This window comes from Sycon ciliatum, chromosome 5, assembly GCF_964019385.1.
Source record: "Sycon ciliatum chromosome 5, ocSycCili1.1, whole genome shotgun sequence".
In the NCBI taxonomy this organism is placed as follows: domain Eukaryota; kingdom Metazoa; phylum Porifera; class Calcarea; order Leucosolenida; family Sycettidae; genus Sycon; species Sycon ciliatum.
In genome coordinates this window covers 814,994-835,648 of record NC_088647.1, presented here as the reverse complement: position 1 = coordinate 835,648, position 20,655 = coordinate 814,994, and the positions used below count along the sequence as shown (strand labels likewise).

At 47.7% G+C, this 20,655-nt stretch overlaps 1 protein-coding gene across 3 annotated transcripts; it reads left to right on the top strand.

Annotated features, from left to right (window-relative positions):
• The first annotated feature begins 2,055 nt into the window (after positions 1–2,055).
• Positions 2,056–19,556, top strand: LOC135817088 (inactive tyrosine-protein kinase transmembrane receptor ROR1-like). 3 transcript variants are annotated; one of them, XR_010553503.1, is made up of 8 exons: positions 2,056–2,782; positions 6,700–7,107; positions 7,342–7,704; positions 8,066–8,503; positions 9,476–9,781; positions 10,363–10,587; positions 11,607–12,928; positions 13,275–13,479. XR_010553503.1 is itself a non-coding variant. In XM_065330203.1 (6 exons), exons 2-6 carry the CDS (start codon positions 13,477–13,479, stop codon positions 18,697–18,699), a joined length of 2,871 nt encoding a protein of 956 aa, XP_065186275.1. In that variant the 5' UTR covers positions 12,025–12,928; positions 13,275–13,476; the 3' UTR covers positions 18,700–19,556. The 3 variants fall into 3 exon arrangements, 2 of the variants coding, with proteins under 2 accessions (XP_065186275.1, XP_065186276.1); XM_065330203.1 differs by lacking the exons at positions 2,056–2,782; positions 6,700–7,107; positions 7,342–7,704; ... (1 more) ...; positions 9,476–9,781; positions 10,363–10,587 and adding exons at positions 14,500–14,523; positions 14,847–15,089; positions 15,648–16,103; positions 16,820–19,556 and having other exon boundaries at positions 12,025–12,928; positions 13,275–13,744; XM_065330204.1 differs by lacking the exons at positions 2,056–2,782; positions 6,700–7,107; positions 7,342–7,704; ... (3 more) ...; positions 11,607–12,928; positions 13,275–13,479 and adding exons at positions 14,949–15,174; positions 15,648–16,103; positions 16,820–19,556.
• Positions 19,557–20,655: the final 1,099 nt, after the last annotated feature.

The following is a 20,655-nucleotide window of genomic DNA, read 5'->3' as shown; positions in this document are numbered from 1 at the left end:
AATTAATTTTGAAAGGATTGAGAGAACTTCAAATAAATTAATTCAAAGGATCAGTCGGGGAAGTGAACTGCCTGAAAAGACAACAAACATGTCAACCCCACCAGGACTCGAACCCGGTACCTTGGAAAGTAATACATGTAATAGTAACTGTTGCTTGTCATGAGAATTGTTTAAAGGGGAAGTATACCCTAAAATCAAATTTCCACCAGTTGTAGTCTTCTGGGTGCTGAGTCGAATGGTCTTGGTCCGAGGAAGCTGCGACGCTCCCTTCCTACTTGAATCCCAATCGAACTCGCGCACTTCCACCGAAACTGGGTGACTGCGCCCTACTAGATGGGGATTTGTATGCAAAATGTCACTAAAAGCGCCATTTCGTTCTTATAAAAGCACGGATGACCGCGATTGGCCCATATGTTGTAGTCTTTTGGACGCTGATTCGACTGGTTTTGGTCCGAAAAGGCTGCGATGCAGCGTTCCTCCTTTATTCCCAATCGAACATGGTTGAACAAGCGGTCACGTGCTCCTGCGTACACCAGTCAGCTGGTCACCGTGCCTGCAGGGTACAACTTACTAGCCTGTTTGACCTTTTTTGGGTGCAGTCCTGTCACTCGAGTTGAACTCGAGTTGAACCTTGGTGTGAAAGTTGTCGCCTGCTGGCGCGGTGACCAGGTGATTTGGGCACCCAGGAGCACGTGACCGCTTGTTCAACCATGTTCGATTGGGAATAAAGGAGGAACGCTGCATCGCAGCCTTTTCGGACCAGAACCAGTCGAATCAGCGTCCAAAAGACTACAACATATGGGCCAATCGCGGTCATCCGTGCTTTTATAAGAACGAAATGGCGCTTTTAGTGACATTTTGCATACAAATCCCCATCTAGTAGGGCGCAGTCACCCAGTTTCGGTGGAAGTGCGCGAGTTCGATTGGGATTCAAGTAGGAAGGGAGCGTCGCAGCTTCCTCGGACCAAGACCATTCGACTCAGCACCCAGAAGACTACAACTGGTGAAAATTTGATTTTAGGGTATACTTCCCCTTTAATTGTCTTTCTCATCTACAGTACAGCTACATGACTATGCAGCGTTTGATGATAATTATGCACTCGTGAGTCATGCACTGATCACGCCGTGATGCCACTGATGGAGCGATCCTACCTGCCGGCTGGGGATACCCCGGAGGTCCAGGTCGCGATCACGAGTGGCAGTATCAAGGTCGCGCTGGTGGTGTCCCAAGACAAGACCGGGTTTCGGCTACTGACAGGAAAAGACTACAGCTGGCGAGCAGGCAGATCAGGCTTGCTGCCGACATACGCTCATTTTTGGTCAAGCGATCGACCGCCGAATGCGTGGGTGTTGACGGGAAGCGTGCATTGCAGATCTTGCTCGACATGGCTACACTGGCGTGTGATCGGCGCCACTGACACGCAGCTGAATAGGATGATGGACAGGCCCATCTCAGCCTCTCGAGAACAGATCCACCAGGCACCAGTCACCACTGCACTAGCACCAGTACCATGAATCTGGCAGTATTACTCTTACTTAGTCTTAGTCTTACCGCTGCATTTCCCCTACTGCCCAGGCCTTAGCACCACGTCTAGCCTCTTCTCACTAATCTCAGTCTACACACTACACAGCGCACACCGCATGTACTGACAAACATGTAGCCATTACCTGCCATCGCATGACGCTAATGAGCAAGGCCATCCAAAGAGCAGCCATTAGCCGTCAGACCCATCCCATGCCATGGCGGACTCTGCAGTCTGCACCACAACAAGCTACGGGCAAAACGTCACAGGCGCTCATCAGCTCAGTGCAGTGAAAGTGAATCACTAAACTCTTTCGTCTCTGCCTAGGCTAGCTCTAGCGTCTAGGCTAGCTTTCTACACTCTGCATCTGGCAGCCCCTCAACGGTCCTCACTCTGAGCCAAGTGGATGGCGCTTTGTCTTTGTCAACACCCAGTCTCCTGCCTACGCGTATACGACATACATGCACGGAGCACTAAAAGTACCTAAAGTCCCAGTCACAGTCATGTACTGAGTAGTAGCTGCACGCTTGGTGTCACAAATGAGTGTAGTGTAGAGAGTGCAGTGCCAGCGCTGAGTCGGGTAGCAGGTCAGCTCTACCGGTAGTTCGGTCCTGCATATGCGCATGCATGCAGGCTGCAGTAGGTGGCACAGACACACTGGAAAAATTCTCCTTCCATTGAAGCGAGGAAAGGCAGCAAAGAGTGGCAACGGGTGTGATTTGCACACCACGCGACTGCAGAGTCGAGTTGTAAACGAACTGGGATGAGCAAGCGTGTCGCAAAGGTGATACTGTAGACTCCGTATACGCGTAGCCTGTGATCAGTGTTACTAGTGTTCCGTGAGGAGTGAAGTCTAGCTTGTACGCCACGGAGCTGGTCATTGTTGTCCATGCAACGATCCATACTAGAAGAGAGAGGGAGACGAGAAATGGACTGATAGAAGCCGAGTTGCCATTTGAGCACACCTCGGCGCTCTGAGGGAAGAGTGCACCTCTTCTTGTGTTTCGATCCGTGCTCCAGTCCCGTGGCGTTGGAACAGCTGAAGACGACGATGGATGCAATTGGAGGAGAACGGCGCTGCCGGTCCGTTGCTAGCTTGTACCGTGGAGCAGCACATGGACGGTTTGGAGTGGTCTCTCTTCTCCTTTGCCTGAGCTTCGCGACCTGTTGTATGGCAAACACTAACCAAAAAGTGTACAATTATGCAAAGGGCGGCGACGAGAATTGGAATTGGATTCCACCCAGACGTTTATACCAGGGTAAGGCATAGAGTCGAGAGAGTATAGCGCTCATGGTTTTAACCTTATTTTCATTTTGACTGAAGCCATTTGGGCCTGGGCCCTGGCATTACCTTGTTTACGGTTCCTGGAGTGTCTGAAAATGTCTCCTTGTTGATTCACGAAACAGAAACAGTCACTGTATTGTAGTTCGAGGAGAACGTTGAAGTCAACATGGTCAACCCAGCGTATGACTCATGAGTGTATTGTGTGAAACTGCTGCTTGTGTCATCACTGACTTACCCTGTAGTCCTTGCATGGTCCAGGAGCATGCATGGTCTCTCAGACTCTTCTGGATCGACCACTCTCATAATATGGTTGTTGCTTGTTGGAAACCGCTGTTGACGTTGGTCCGAGCGTGTTTCTTGGTTGGCTTGTTCGAAGGATGTATTTTGGCGATGCATGCCACTGGCTCGTGCATCGTCTTAGTTTTGCGTGCGTATCATAGATAATAGATGATAGAATGCAGAGGCACTAGAGCCGCTAGAGCCGAGGAGTGCTTGTGCCTTTCGCAGCACCGTCGCATGGATGTGTACGTGTGTAGTGTGGTCATGTCGACTGTGAAGTAGCGTCTTTGTCTTGGTCAGTATTTCCGCTTTTGTTCCGTTCCAATGCCACTGTCGACTGTCCGTGCACTGACCCTGTCTGTAGGTTGTTCTGTTGACATGTATAACCTTCTAAACTAAGGTTCGTTGAGTAAACTACTTGTAGGCTGTGAAACACGCTCCGAGCCAGACTCTTCGTGTATGAGTGATACTATAACTCCGATACACCAGCACTGGTACAGTGGTAGTAGCAGTATGACATTGTTATGATACTTGGTCCGTAGCTCTCTGTCTCTCTGCTTCTTGTGAAAAGTCTGTAAAACGACGAGAAGAGGTCTTTATCGATGCTGTTATGCTGTACTAGTACTAGTATAATAGCACTCTGCCTCTGGCACTCAACACACCCAGTCACTAGTCTGTGTACAAACTGACTTTTGACCGATTCTGTTGCTACTATGTCCCAGAAGTACATGACTGTCCAAGATTTCACAGTCCATAGATCTATGCTCTGATATGTAGATCTACTGTACAAGAACAAAGTACAAGTCATGTAACAGTGGAAGAGAGATACACTGATATGCAGGCTCACCAAACCACAACTTGCACAAGTCAGAGACAATGTGTTGCAGAGAGGACGACCTTGGCATCCTGGCCTGTCTATGTTTGGCAGGGTCTGCAGCTGAATCCGGGATATCCGAGTTTGGAACCTCGTGCAGCACTCTCACTCAATGTCTATTTGTAGGCTCTGATCAACTTACTGCTTGCACAGAATCAACATGTGTTGGCTTGGCGAAGCAAAATACATGAAATTGTTTGTGACAAAATCGTATCCTGGATGTAAAACCTTTAAATGGTGTGTGTAAGGGTCAGAAAAAGAGCACGGTTTATAAAACCATGATGTGGCCCTAACACCTCCGCTCTTCACCCCGTCTCAATATACAGTCTTGTGATAAACGCACGAATATTTACACAATCTTTGGGCATAGTCATCCTTAGACTGCATACGTTCAAAGTTTCAACCTCACAAATATCGACAACTTGCGAATAATGACATCTTTCTCATGCGCGATAAACGGTCGTTGTTTGCAAGCTTTCTCTTTATCTCTAAGAACCCTACCTTTCCAAGTTTCCAGTTGTTAGTTGACATCTCTGTGAAAAATATGGGTATGGTACAAGTGCAAATAGGTATGTTTTCCACGAATATATCTTCATCCTTTTCATCGGATCCCCAGAGTGTTAAGATGACAGTACGATGTAGGACTCTAAGTCCTGCTTCCATCAACTGTGAATGCTCAAGGTCACTTGCAAAGGAACTTTGTGACTAGAAGAAGTGCATGCCATTTAGAGGAGCATGAAGGGAGGCAAACTATCTACTTGTAATTGAGCAGTAGGTGGCAAGTTGCTGGAATTTGTGTGTTGATTATCCAATCTACAACATTTCTTTGTCAATGTTCCATACTGCCCCTGAGTAATCCCCCCCCCTCTTTTCTCTCTCTCTCTCTCTCTCTCTCTCTCTCTCTCTCTCTCTCTCTCTCTCTCTCTCTCTCTCTCTCTCTCTCTCTCTCTCTCTGTCCCCCTGCCTCTTTCTTTCTGCATGGATCGCTCTCTGTATATGGGTGTATACAAGAACGAAGCTCAGGAATGTGTGTGTTGGGGTGTGGGTGGGGTGGTGGCGTGTGGTGCACCACAACTCCTAGGCATTGCTCTTGCCCCACTATACTTCATGGAACAAATTGTAACTTGGTTTGTGCAGCTCAGCTGTAAGTGATGTGGCTACCTTCGTCCTACAAAAGTAATTTGCTGTTTGTAATACTAGTAGGCTATTGCGTAGATCCAGTATGTGAAAGGATAGCATAGCTGGTCACAATATGGTGCCCATCAAATGTCACAGACAGGTGTTCTCTGAACTCCTTACTCCTCCCAGGCATACCTGGCGTAATGTCTCAACAACTCCCCATTAGTATGTGGCCAAAATGAAACGTTATATCTTTGACATTGCGCACTTAAAATTATATCATTACTTAGGCTTTCTGCAGTGGCTGGTGTTTCCATGGTTTTGGCTGATGACTGGTGTTCAATGATCCAAGTGATACTTCTGTGCAGAGGGGTGCACTGAGACAGTCTGTGAGAAGTCCCATCTAGTGGCAGTAGTGGCCAGTACTCAAGGTTCAATAATTGCTAACAAAGTGGGGGATAGTGATTGAACTGTACTGTTGAAAGGAACACAAAGGAACTCAGCACAACTGGTCCTTCAACGCCTTTCAAATTCTCATGTTACCCATTCCCCGGCTGAAGTGGTCCTCGGTGTGGTGGGGTTCTGGTCTTCCAGCGTCCTGGTGTGGTGTGGGATGGCGTTCTGCATGCAAGGATCACGGCCACTGCATTCTCCGGTCTCCAGTTCTTATCTACAGTGTGAAGTGACAATATGCACAGGTGTTCCTTACTGTTAATACTCACCTTCCAGCATCTTTACTGGTAATGCTAATTGGTGACAAGTAAATCAAACATTGAAAAATAATCCCTGGGGTGCTGTGATGGGCCACGTTCCGATCTGGTTCAGTGGTTAGTAGAATTAACTTGGGTGTTGGTTTGCCAGTTACTTATTGAAACCGTGTGTACTGGTGTGCCCCACCACCTGAGCGGGTCAGTCGGGCAATAGGCAATGTGTAAGTTGCATTGCATTATCATGTACATGTACATGGATGGTGGTTGTGGTATTCCAGTCATACTCTATATGGCCCTGTGCCAGCCTCACCCTCATCCCACCAACATAATGGTAACGTGTTGTGTTCTACTGTTGTATGTGTGCAACATTCTCTGTGCAATACCTTGGCAAATTTATTTCACAATGATCATCCTAAACAGACAGACACAAGTAGAAATGCGGAAAACCTGTCAAGGCTACCACACTGTTAAGGCAACCACCTGTCCTAGAAGACTGTTGTAGTACGTTATGTCGTGTACGTCGTGTGTACGTCGTGTTGGTGCATGCACGTGTTGCTGTGGTGTGAAAAGCAGTCTTCGTCTTGAGTTCGTCATGTCTAGTTGTGTTTCCGTAGTCATCTTGCGATAAACAGTCTTTCAAATGTACTTATCGTCGTCCCTTTTGTATAAGTGTGGAGATGGCACGGGACTGGGAGCAAGTGGAGAAAAGGCAGTTACAACAAGACCACTAAAATTAGGATCAAGGGATGCCATCTCCAGTCAGATTACCCTGCATAAGGAGACCACCTCGCGGACACCACGTTTCGAAGGTCCCTTAAGTGGTCTTCCTATACAGATTTCACTCTACATGCACTGCCTTATCCGTACTGATCTCAGTTGTGCTGTTGACGCCTGCTCCTCTTTCTACAGCTAACTATGGAACCAACACTGAAGCCATGACTCTAATGTTGGTGGGGTACAATCGCACCGACCCCAGTCACCATTTCGTGGCAATACGACAGCATAACCTGGCCGTGGACAAGCGCTACATGTTGAAAGCGGAGCTCAACTGTCTGCTGAACTACTCTAAAGGACCGGATACAATCGCTCCCGAGAGCGGCGTTCACACAAAGTGGTATCGCAACGGTCAACGCATACGTAAAGACCGCCTGGAGACGTACCTCTTCTCGCTGACTGGCGAGGACAGATCCATTCTCTCGCTTACCGACTTTCAGGACAATATGAATCATACGGAGGAGCTCAACGGGGAGTATGTCTGTGCAGTCTACGATAGAGAAGGACTGCTCATCGTCAAGAAAACATTCGATGTCAAAATCTGTAAGTTTCCGAGTGAGAGTCTTCTCAGAGATATCTCACATTCCACAACATGGGGGGGGGGGGGCATGCACATGCATGGACAAGAACGGCACAATTCAATAGAAAAGGGAGAACATTTGGGCACTATTTTTGTTCGGCAGATTTCTCAGTTGCACCATATTATTGTCTGACTTTCACATGGCAACTGGAGTTAGCTTGAAAGTTCCTTTTCGTTATTTTTGTGCTTTTTTGTAGTCTACCCACCGGAACTCAATGGCTTTGATCGAAGACCGTTGATTGAAGAGATGGCCAAAAAGGTGTCGGTTCCCAAAACGGGTGTGATCTCTGTGCTGGCCAAGGGACTCTCTTGGGTTACGCTCGGCTGGAAGTTGCAGGTAGTACATTTGAAGTACAACGTGGCCAATGTCACCAAGATCATCATACAACTGACTGGAGCTGCGTCCAATCCCACACCCACCGAAATCGACAACCCGGCTGAGGAGGGACAAGTCAATATTACCGGTTTGGATCAAGACCAGGCGTACAAGATACGAAGCAAGACGTACAACGGACCCAACCACTCTTCCACAGGCAGGCGTGAAGAATTCCGTACCGATCGTAAGTGGAGAATGACATGTTGTCCTCACCAATCTGAAATCCCGGGCAGATACAGAGCTGGAAGCGATGTGGGAAGTGTTTTTGTATATCTATGAATGCACCCAGAGTTATCTAGGTATGCATGTAAATAATCTAGACCTGCATGGTGCCTGTTTAGTGTTCGGTTCCTTAGAACATTGAACATTCCGTTGGGTGTTAGCATTCTTGATGCAAGCTCCTAAAGGCTAAACACGTTGGCGTATGCACCTCATTCAATAAGCTTGCTGAATAGGCCAACAAAGGCTTGGTGGCATGTTAGATTTACTGAAGCGCCGTGACTGGTCTTTGTTGTTGTTTTTTCTCATGCGTTTTCCTCCCTCAGTCTTACCATCTGTTGAATGTGAGAACACAACGCTGACTGTGGTTGCCGGTAGCAACCAGACAGTGGAATGCTTGATTCGCGGACGACCACAACCTGACATGGAACTGCAAAGGTTCGACGTGGACTCGCTCAAGACTCTCCAGAACAAAAAGATCGCCATACTCTCTTGGTCCAACATGCACTATGGTATTGTACGCCCTTTCACCTGCTTCGATGTGTGGAATGAATACGACCGCATTCGAACCTGCATTCAGAAAATCATCTATTGCCGGCCACTGCCAGTACCAAAGAATGGCTTTGCAAAGGTCCTTGATGGTCTCACCCCGAACGGTAAAACGATATTTTCTTGCAAGGAAGGCTTCTTCTTGAATGGAACATACGAGCGGCAATGTGTGCACACCACATCCAAATGGGATCAGCACCAACCAACGTGCTTAGGTAGGAGCCATGGTCCATCGCGAACGCTTTGCACAACCTACATGAAATCTGTGGATGTTGAGGTTGCTTGTGCAAATGACAGTTCCCTATCAATTGTTTTATGTCAGTGGTCAGTATTCCAATTCCTTGTAGCGTTTTATAGTAAAGAAAGGACCCAGGAACTACAAGTTACGCTATAATGTCCACTAACACCACCAGTTAATTGAAAATCAGCTTGACAATCAGCCAACGTTCTTCACAGCTGATACTTTCAGCTTGTGCTTGTCTTGGTTGCGCTCACCTTTGCCTCCTATGTTATCGAAGAGCTTAGAACCTTCAAAGTTGGAAGGCCGTTGGAGTGCGCACCCAAGACGTGCTAGAGCTGATAGCCAGTTACTTGTAGAACGTCAGTTCCGTTCGTTCAGTTGTGCGAATTGTTATCGCATGAGCTGATTGTCAAGTAACTGGTGTCGTTAGTGAACATTATAGAGTAATTTGTAGTTCCTTGGTCCTTTTTTTTACTATCATGAATTAATAATTGGCTCTCCATCCGAGTCTCTCCTTGTAGCATTTTAGGTTAGGTTATGGAAACTTACTTCAAAAAGAATAGAATGGGATACGGAGCTTGGGTTGGCTGTGACTCAGAGTTTCACGCCTGTGGCGATCATCAGACAGCAATGATTACAAAAACTCAATGAATGTTCTTGATATAGTGTGGTAAGGCGCTAGTGGAATCAGAGAATTTAAATTTAAACTTAGTTCTATTATTTTTCATAACCCAATGTCTAATTAAATCCTTTTTTGGTGTGTGTGTTTGCTTGTGCGCGTGTGTTTGTTTGTATGTGGATTGTATGTGGATGTACGTGTGCATGGCATGTGTATGCGTGTGTGTTTGTTTCTATCTGAATGTGTGTGTGTGTATGCGCGTGTGTATGTATGTATGTGTTCTTTTTATTTGTGTGCTTGTGTATTTGCATATTTGCGCAACATCAGCACACACTAGTCCAACAGCGGAGATCAAGGGAGGCCCATACCTCTTCATGAGCGCCGGTAAACAGGTTCAATTCAACTGTAAAGTTACCGGAGTCCCACCACCTCAGGTCAAATGGTATGTGAACGGAGATGAAATCGAGATAGAACGACGTCTTCCCTACCAGACAAAGGTGTTTGTAGACAGCCAAGATTTGAAGAAGCTACATGTCAGAGCCTCAGTCAGGGTGGACATGGACTACAATGTTACTTGCACTGCTAGCAATGAACTAGGCAGTGCAGAATCCCAAGCAATGTTGATTATGGCTGGTAAGTTTCATTAGCATTTATGAGCATGCTGTGTTATCCAGGAGATGCTCGATATTGAATAACTAGTGTTCTCAATGTCTGTGTGTCTCCGTGTCTGTCTGTCTACCTGACTGATTCTCTCTCTCTCTCTCTCTCTCTCTCTCTCTCTCTCTCTCTCTCTCTCGCTCTCTCTCTCTCTCTCTCTCGCTCTCTCCCTCTCTCTCCCTCGATCTCTACCCCCCCCCCCCCCGCCCCCGCCCAAACCAAGTGCAGTGTAGGTACTTGCACACGCATTTTGTGCACAGTCACCTGTGAAGTAAATACTACACCGTAGTTTTTCATAGCTAATCTGTTTGGATATTCGCACAGTCATGGTCTCTTCTGAGTGTGAGTATGTCGAGTATATGAGTGGGTCGTGTGTGTGAGTGTGACACAACCTGTTTCTCTCTGACCGTGTATTCCAAGCTATGATTCGCTTCATCTGACCATGCCCTGCACGGTCCATACGCCCGAGATCAAACATGAAGTACATGTGAGTTTGTGAATTTCTGCTCCTGACAATCATGGTATGTTGCTCTGTCACTGTTCTGTTTTGCACACAGGCACGACTGAAAAAGTGGACGTCTACGAACACGAGGAGTTCAGCTTGACTTGCCTGGACCTTCCTGATCTACAGGACGTCAGTTGGAACGACACGTTTCAGGTCACCACAGGCAATGCAAGCATTGTCCTCGGTCCACCGGCTGTACGCTATAATCAAAGTAGGATTGTTTGCTACAACAGAGAGGTGGACAATCTCAAAGCCTACGTCATCAATGTTCTTCCTGGTGAGTTTGTAGGAGAGTGACATATCTAGTAGCAAAAATATACTACAGTCCTGCTCAATGAGATCCAAGCGCGTCATTCAAGTTTGTACCTTGCACCTTTTCACAGTCCAGTGTTCGCAAGTCTATGGCTGCGCAACGCCCTGCGTATACTTGAGGAATGCAACTGTATTTCATTGGGCAGCAGACTAGTAGGCATAGCCTTCAATTTCTATTACTGTAAGACATGTATATATAACAAGGAAGTAAATCTAACGTTTTCACGGATGACATTTCTTCGTTATGATAAGATCCGTTGAGGCCGCACTGCTTCACATATGTTGTGTGTGGATATGGCAAAATACTGCAAGATCGTTGACATATCTTCTCGCTAACCTATGAATTTTGGACAATCGTTAAATTTGCGACTCGTTCTAATAACATGTCTTACAGAGTACTAGTAATGTAAGTTCTTCTAATGGTTAGTAACACTGTTGCTGATACTTTTTGGTGCACCTCCAGTGCATTGTGTAGCCCCAATACATGTGTAATGTGGACTGTCTATAGGGCTTGAAAGTGCTACGTCACAGCATAGCAACAATTTCAAAAATTCAAAAATTGGATGCATGTGGGATCCAGTTTTTGTATGGATCCAAGCACATTTCAAGCCGTCTTACTCACAGCAAGGTGATGTAACCAGTGAAACTGACTGATTTGGCTACTGGGGGCGGGGTTACAACTGGTGGCGAAGTAAAAGTCACCCCTGCATACGACATGAGTGGGTTGCTATGCACCCACATTCTGAGGCAATAGCAAAGTCACACCTTAGTGGATCCAAAATAGAAATCTGATGTCAACTTAGTACTCCCTGGCCGTTTTTGACGTATCACTTTCAAGCCCTATTGTGATTGTTTGAGTGTGTTCACATGTGTGAATGTTTGTTTGTGTGTGTATGTGAATGCGTGTTAACATGTGCATATGTGTCCGCGTCTGTGTGCATGTGTATGTGTGCGTATGTATGTGTGCTGCATTATCTTCTACAGCTATCTCATCTGGTTTTATTGACTCGCGGCTGAGAGAGAGATTTGAGCCCTCACTATTGGAGTTCGGAAAGAATGCAGTGGTGTCGTGTAGATTCCGCAGCAAGTTCCCAGGCCTGCACGCCTATTGGGAAAACTTGACCATTCCAGGTGCTCAAGTTTATAACTACACCGTCCCGGGAAGCTCTAAGTTTGGGATCGACGTGTTCAGACCAGAACACGAAGGAAAGGTCACGTGTGTTGGCTCGGTTGCTCAAGGAACTGCAACAAGAACGTTCACGCTAAAAGGTCTGAGGATTTGTCCTTGCCTTACTGTCTTTATTCGTAGAGGAAGACTTATCAAGGGGGTTGCAAGTCTATGACTTGTGACAAGCTGATCTATAAACATACTGTATCTCTATGACTTGTGACAAGCTGATCTATAAACATACTGTACCATTGACCCCCCTTCTAATGTGCAGTGTCGCTTCCCTACTGACTTTGCAGAAGGTGCTGTCAGTTGAACGTCTCTCCAGTGCAATGCATAGCAACACTAATGCTCAGACTTGCCCTGTGCACTTGCACGCATCGGAATATCTGCAGTGGCATCAAGAGTGAATCCCCCCCCCCCCCCCCTTCCAAGAATGTGCAACTTTGCTGTGTGTGCTGTCCCCACAGAAATTCAAGTTGACGTAATTTCTGATACAATGCGTATTATACACTTATTATTAGCCATAGCCTCGACCCGTGATGGACAAAGTCGCATTTGATCAGATACAAACTAGGCAAAGGAGCATTGCAAAAAGATGACGCCAACTTGAAATTCTTCCCCGGCAGCAGGGTATGCGGCGTGGGAGTTGCAAGCTCTTCGGGGGTTGTACTCTGGCTGGCATGTGTTGCATACTCTGCAGTGCCTGCGATTGATCAGCACAACACTTTTCATAGCATTCCATGCCGAAACAGTTTGGCATGTCACTTTTAATTAAAAAAGCATTGTAAGCAATTTGCTCGCTGTGGAGTATGATGCTATGAATGTGGGCTAAGAGTGCAATGTGGAGTAATGGCTTGTTTCAAACTTTAATAAAGCATCGTTCATAGCATTCCAAGAATCAGAGCACTATCGTTCTGCCAGGATGTGCGGCTATAGTGCTTGTTGGTATACCTCCTGTGCAACATACAATGACATTTGTGTTGGTGTGCTATTCCCGTAGGCCAGTGAGCACGTTGACTTGACTAGCTTGTGCCTGTGTTTGCTTCTCTGTGCACTGTTCACTGTTCTCTATCTCTGCTGCGCGCGGCGTCCTGCGCTACTCCGATGGTTGATGCCCGGCTGCAGGAGTGCAACGGTAAGGACTAATGCTGCGTGTGGAATGAGGTTCCTCTTGCACCTAGTGCACCTCTCTGTTTGTTTAGGAGTTCTACTGTGAACAAAAAGTGACGAATAGAAGGTTATAGCAGGTGTTGCCCACAGGAATCATGACATTGTATTTACCAATGAGAATGTATCATGACTTTTAAAGTTGGCTGCTGGGTTCATGGTTATTTTCTGTTGAATTTTGCATGAAACTTGGGCTCGTAACGTTAAATTTCAAGAAGCCTAAAAAACTGTAACATTTCCTCGATCTGCGTTTGGCGAATATGCACAACCTAAACCCACTTTTGTTGTGGACTTCCTGTTGCCTTTTGCTCCAGTGGACATTGTGAACTGCACCAGAGTAACGACACTTGCGGTCAGTTTCTGGGGAATAGGTTTGTGTTCTGGCCAGAACTGAACGGAGATGGCGAACCGGTCACGCACAGCCAGGTTCGGGAGTTGCGCAATAGGGTGTACCTCCGGCTCACGGAACACCTGAATGTCAGCGAGTCCCGAGCATGCTTTGATCTGGTGCATCGCATGATCTGCGAGTACGTGTATTCTCCGTGTGATCCCTCGTCAGTGCAGTACTCGGACGTCAGAAAGTCTTGGAAGCAGCCCGTGTGTGCTTCAGACTGCTATCGTGCCAGAACGGAGTTCTGCAGTGCGAAGTGGGACGGTCTCATCTTGCACATCAAGAGCACAGATCTGAACACTACCTTGGGCAATGACTTGGACTGCTCCACTCCGACAGCCGAGGATGAAGACTACGTTTTAAGAAGTCAGTGTGTGACATCTCTTAGATATGGTGAGTCGACTAGCAGTAACTGTTGTGTGCTATTGCAGAGTTCAAGTATAGATAAGCAATGTGCAGAGTACATGGAGTGCTCACTTCTTGCCGTACCCATGCACTGTGTTAGCAACTTCTTGAGAAGATTCTACATTGGTCGAATTTTTGTTTGGCTTGGCTTCATGAGCCAGTTCCCATTCAGCCTACAATCAGTACAATGTACAGTCAGACCTCGCTTATCCGGTCCTCTTTTCTTCGGATCCCTCGCCATCCGGAAGAAAATCGCTGGTTACCGATTTACAGCATAATGTCATGCATGCATACAGTATGTGTGTTCGATTATCCCGTTCCCTCACCTATTCGGATCATTTTTGTGGAAAACGGATGTGTGCGGCTAAGCGGTGTCTGATTACTTAGTATATTCACTAAAGTGCATGGGTTCTACCTGTGTTGGGCATATGCATGGTTGATTGTGCGTCTTTTGCAGGATTCAATAGTATTTAGTTTGTGTACTGCACTTCCCCGAATTTAAGTCGCAGATTTTTTCCACAATATCCCCCCCCCCCCCCCTCCCCCTCTGGTTTAAGAACAAGTGCAACTAACGTACATCCAAGCATGATCGTATTGTAACTATAATGATATAGACTGGGAAAGAGAGTGCGACTTGTTTTTCGGATTCAGCGTTCAGTCCGAGGAATACTGTATGACTTGTGCACGTGCCTGTTGTTGCTTATTATACGATATCCATGGTTCTGTGTGTGTGTTTCCTGCAGCACGGCCTACGAATGTTAGAAACCGTAAGTAATATGTTAGGACCTGATTTATTTTGTAGCGTTGAAGGAGTGGACGGTGCCGGTAGTTTCTAAGATGCATGTGATCTGCTCGTTTCTATCTTGTAATTGTATCATTGAATTTTTGACCGAAGGTACAAGTGGAGACAGATTCCTGATGACACGCAGAGCTCATTCCGAAATGATTTTTGGGCGCATTACGAAAGCGATGCGTGCTAAAATACACTATCTTATGCAAAGTTGTGTTTTTGTACGTTATGTGTGTGCTTGCGGGTGTTTGTGCGTGTGTGTTCCTGTGTGTGCATCTATGCCCGTGATTGTATCCTCAGGTGACTGTGTGTGTGGTGATGGCAGTAACTACGCAGGTGTGGCATCGGTCACACACGACCAGGAGCAGTGTGTGCCGTGGGATCCGCAGCTGCACTCTGCCGCTAGCCGTCCGAACAGCACATACCCGTGGTCCGCCACCGTCGCCAACCATTGCCGCAATCCCGAGGGCAGGAGTAGCACACCGTGGTGTTACACTGGAATAGATACACTTAGTGACTGCAATATCCCGCGCTGTTCAAATGGTAAGTTTATATCTGACCTCCACACCGTGGTGTTACACTGGAATAGATACACTTAGTGACTGCAATATCCCGCGCTGTTCAAATGGTAAGTTTATATCTGCCCTCCACACTATATGTCTACAAATTTAGACGCGTCCAAATTTCGGCCTCTCAGGCTAAAACGCATTTCTGCCGCATTTAAATTTCAGCCTGTACTGCTGCTGCCTGTATACACTGTCACACTAAACCTTACCAAAAATATTCGGCCGCAACAAATTTTGGGCCGAAAATGCCCATGCCGAAAATAGCCAAAAATATGTGTAAGGGGAGGGGTGCATGGAGGATGGGGGGGGGGGGGGGAGTTTCATGTGTACATGGAAAGACGCAATGTGAGCCATCTCCTGAAGTACTGCAGGCTATATCATTGCTACAAATGTACATAGAGCAAGTTTTCCCGGGTAGGTCTGCTGCCTGTAGGTGGGATAAGTTTCGAAGGTGATCCTTCGCTTCTAGTCCATCTCACCCTCTCAGCCTCTTCATAATGTTTTCAAATTCTTTTCGTTTCCTTGCTCGTCACAGATATTGAAGCTCAAGGTTGCCGCAAGTACGAGGGAAACTTTTGCAGAGACGTTTCACTGATTGCGTCGCACAGCGTGAAGAAAGGCGCCTACGCCTTCTTGCTCGAAAGGCAAGCCTCCGCCGCCGACACCATGCGCGACCCATACGCAGTTGTCCATGATCTCAAACGCAAGGCAAAGCTCAACACACAGTGTGCCGTACACCTGCAGCGCTTGATGTGCCTGCAAGCGTACACGGTGTGCGACCGAAACTCCGCCGGTTCCTGTGGTCAAACCCGCCAAGTGTGCACGGCCTACTGTCAGAAGTTCAACGCCAAATGTCCGGTGTCGCCTGACTATCGCGAGAAGCTGAAGGCTATCTTCGGCCATGACCCGCTGGATTGCTCTCACGGGAGTTACGACAGTCACGAGCATCATCGGCACGAACGATGTATCCACGTCATGGACGGTTTCACAGGTGAGGGTCCAGCCTTTGTATGTACACTATGGATACATGATGTACATGTAGTCTGTCGGACTAGGATCTGCAGCAGCAGAGGAAAGAGTGCTCAACATCCAACTTGGTGTGGGGCAATGACACATATCAATAGACAATGGATCATTCGTAATTGTTTTGCAAATCCGAGTTTCATCCACTGTGTGCAATCGTAAGGCAAACAATATCCACGGCGGAAAAAATATCATTATGTGTGTGCGTGTTCGTGCATGGGTGTGTGTTCATAAGCATAGTGTATGTGTGCATGTGAACGTTCATACACAAACATACTGTATGAACTTGTTAGAATTGCTATGTTTAGAAATGTACCACTACAAGATACATTAAACTCGGATACTGAGCCACTAAATATAATTAAACTAGAAGAAGTCACAAGATACATTCTTGACATTTGTTTCTTTTTGGTGTTTCTGTGTGTTTGGGTGTGCTTCTGTGTTCATGTGTGCTTCTGTGTGTATGCGTGTGTGTATGTGTGTGTGTGTGTGTGTGCGCGTGCGCGTTTGGGTGCATGCGCATGTGTGTGTGTGTGTGTGTGTGTGTGTGTGTGTGTGTGTGTGTGTGTGTGTTTGTTTATACATGTGTATGTGCGTGTGTGGGTGTTGGTGTGGGTATGTGTGTACACATATGTGTATGTGCATGCATGTGTGTGTGTGTGTGTTTCTTGTTCATCCATACAGACCGAGTGATATCGACTGGTCGACGATGCGCATCCAAAGCATCGCGCACGGTAACCAAGAGCAACCGCCCGTGTCAGAAGTGGAACTTCACTCTGCCGCATACTCCATCGCCTCACATTAACGAGTACTCGCTTACGGACAGCCGCTGCCGCAATCCCGGTGGCATGGCAGATTTCACCTGGTGCTACACCAGTGATCCGGCTATGAGGTGGGAGCGGTGCGGGGATGACGATGACCTTTGCGACGAGGAAGTGGAAGCGTCGGCTCGCGTCACATCATCCACTGGCATGCAAGCTGCACTGGGTACCATCAGCGCACTGATCGTCCTCACCGTTGCTACTGTGGTAGCGTTTGTGGTGTATCGGCGCCGACGCAGCTACGCAAGAAACCCAAAGCTGTCGACGGGCGATTTCCACCCGCGGTCTGGCCGCGCCCTGGAGGTTGAAGACTCTCCTCCCAACGGTCGCAAGCCATCGCAGCGTGTCGGTCCTGGCCTGAAGGGCTACGACCCGCCATTGCTAGTAGTGCGAGACAACCCCGAATACTGGCTAACTTCACCAGACCTGTACGGCATGACAACACTACAACACGACAAGCTGGAATTCAGTGCTCAGATAGCAGAGGGGCACTTCGGCAAGGTGTGGTCTGGACTGGCTAAAGACCTTGTACCCGGCGAGGATAAATCCATTGTCGCCATAAAGACATTGAAGACGGACTGCAACGAGCAAACCGAGCGTGGGTTCATCCGCGAAGCGCAGGTCATCAGCCGCTTCAAGCACGTCAACATCATCAAGCTGCTCGGTGTGTGTGTGCCCGATGGCAGCTCTGGGCAGCCACTGTGCCTGCTTTTCGAGTACATGGAGTACGGGGACTTGCTGCACTTCCTGAGAGAGGCACAACGCCATCGCAGACCCACCATCGACATGAAAGGGAGGAATCTCTCCGTCGAGTCGGCTGACTCTATTCACAAGGACCGCGCCTTGATCACGTCGACTTCGACGGAGGTGAGTGTATTCGATAAGCCCCTGACGACGCTAGACCTTTGCGGCATGGCAGCTCAGGTGGCACATGGCATGCAGTATTTGTCATCACGCCGATACGTGCACAGAGATTTGGCGGCACGTAACTGCCTGGTCGGACGCAATCATGTGGTGAAGATCGCCGACTTTGGAATGTCGCGCGGCCTGATTCATCGAGACTACTACCGTCCCCAGGGCAACCTTGCCGCAATGCCAGTGCGTTGGATGCCGCCGGAGGTTATCATGTACGGCAAGCACACGACGGAGTCCGATATCTGGTCGTTTGGCGTTCTCCTGTGGGAGATCTTCACTCACGGTGCAGTGCCGTACTACGACCTGTCCAACGAGGAGGTCGTCAAGCGTGTGGTGGAGCAGAACAAGCGCCTGCCGCAGCCGCACGAGTGTCCCCCGGTCATCTACGGCCTGATGCAGGAGTGCTGGTTCGACCTGGCAGAGGAGAGGCCGCCGTTCAGGCGACTCTGGAAAGCGTTGCACACCTGGAGGCCGCCGTTCGGGGTGGGAACGTCGGACTACGCCAGTGGCGGTACGGACAGTGACTTGGAGAACATCAGCACTCCGTCGGATGATGTGTTTGACGACACACTGCAGCCCACTATGGTCATATCACCGCATGGCTCACGTGTGCAGAAGATTGAGCCAGGCCGAGGAAGTCTGACCAGCCCGCTACTCTCGCAGGGCCAGTGTTTAGGTGGCGGCAGCGACTCCTCGCCCAGCCCACCGGCCATCAGCAGTGCGGAAACCCCACCGCAACTTACACCTCCACTGCCCTACATACCCCAGTCAAACAGTCAACAGCCACTCGAAGAGCCGTCACCCGAACACAACGCCATCAGCGCGTAACAATGACGCAGCACCCACCACACACATACAAATTCTATAACAGTTCAGCATTTCCTATTGAGAATTTAAAGTTGAGTCATCACAAAGCCGAACTTGCAATGGATAATGCACTAAAATACAACAATGGCAACACTGACGATCATGAATCGCGCGTCATCCGTCAAACATTAGAATGGACATCAATACTCAAGTCGAACCGTACTGATCACTACGCCATCAGTTGTGTAGTAGTGGACTCTAGATGCACTTATGCATAAGCTTATTTCCAGCAGGCGTAGTATTTGAATAGTTTATGTATAGTACTGCTACTGGTATTAATTCTAGCCCTAGCGTTGAGATGCCGAATAGAAACTAGTACATTGACTCATACTGCTCACCCCTCACCATAGCAAGCAAGCATGCTAATCGCTCGCCTTGAGACGCTATTCCCACCTCGTCAAATCGTCCCGTTGTGAATTCACCGGGGGGCCGCAGCTACCTTGGTTCTTCCCGGTAACTACTTTCGGGAATCATGCCGACTACTTTCAAACACACCTGTCTAGGACATGCCAATTTAGCTCAGTCAAATAATTGTTGTCTCGCGGTAAATCCGTAATGAACTCTAGCCAGCACATAGACCTTAGCAAGAGCATATGACTGTCACTAACGTAGACTACTCATAGCGAAGCCTTTACACACTGCTGCTGCTGTTCACGCATAACCTTTAGTTGAGCACATTGACCCACATTGCATTTTTCTTATAATTTCCTTCCAATTGCGAATTTTGATTGAATTTCTGCCCCACTATGTCAGTCCTGCTGCAAAGATAAATTAAATGTTGTCAAGCGCTATGTCACAGTATGTGCCACCGAACTCTACATAGAGTGTTATAGTGTAGTCTGACTGTGCAAGAAGAGTATGGGCCCGGGTTGGGATGAGTGCGGGTGTTCACTCTTGCGCTCTCCCTCCTCTCTCTCTCTCTCTCTCTCTCTCTCTCTCTCTCTCTCTCTCTCTCTCTCTCTCTCTCTCACACACACACACACACACACACACACACACACACACACACACACACACACACACACACACACGCACACCTTGGACCTTGGACGCGCTACCATATTCTGGCTATGCGGACCCCATGGGGGGTTGAGCAGGTTCGGAACAGTAGGGGCGATGACGGGATAGGTCCTGTGGTCTACTGAAACGCCGACCGCAATTGCAAACGATGCAGAAGGAGCTACGGTCTGTGTTGGTTGCTCTGGCCGAGCCACGGCTGCACTTGTGACGTTTCATGCCTTGGCGCGATAGCACACAGCGGTTGCAGCGGGCGCAGTGGAAGCTGCCACACACACACACACACTCACTCACACACACTCTCTCTCACACACACAGTTTTCTCTTTCTTCAAAATGCTTGTGCCACACCATCAGTGCGTTATAACTTTTAGACTAATACAAGTCATCATTCACAAGTTACTACATTTAGAAAGTGTACTGTATATTATTAAAGCAGAAAATTTCGTCGGTCAATAATTTCGTCCAACTCGAAAAAAAGGGAGTTCGTCCGGTTGTAAATTTCGTCCATGGATCATAAGAGTGTATTGAAAAGCTGGACAAATCAATATTCGTCAGGCATTTAATTTAGTCCAAAAGCTCCTTGGACGAAAAAGACGAAATTAAATTCCAGACGAATATTTCTCTCTTTTACAGTACTCTGATTTGAGGACTCTCCATGCTCCAGTCCACTACATTGCAGAATACCGGTAATCATGGTATTTAAACGATACCATCATGCATTTATTTTTGATATCACTGCACTGGGCCATGGGGCTTATTGATACTGCCTGTCCGTGCGTGATTCCGAATTATTTGTACTCATAATCATCGTAATGCTGGTGCTCCACAATGCCATGCCTGGGCAGGCCATGGATAGTTCTCAGTCACAGTGTTTGGTCATGGGTATGGCCATATGGGT

Excerpts from the sequence above, each read along its gene's own strand:
- LOC135817088 (XM_065330203.1), top strand. The coding sequence starts at position 13,477 with ATGATCTGCGAGTACGTGTATTCTCCGTGTGATCCCTCGTCAGTGCAG. Across the intron at positions 13,745-14,499 it reads TGTGACATCTCTTAGATATG|CACGGCCTACGAATGTTAGA; the intron begins GTGAGTCGACTA and ends TGTTTCCTGCAG. Across the intron at positions 16,104-16,819 it reads CGTCATGGACGGTTTCACAG|ACCGAGTGATATCGACTGGT; the intron begins GTGAGGGTCCAG and ends TCATCCATACAG.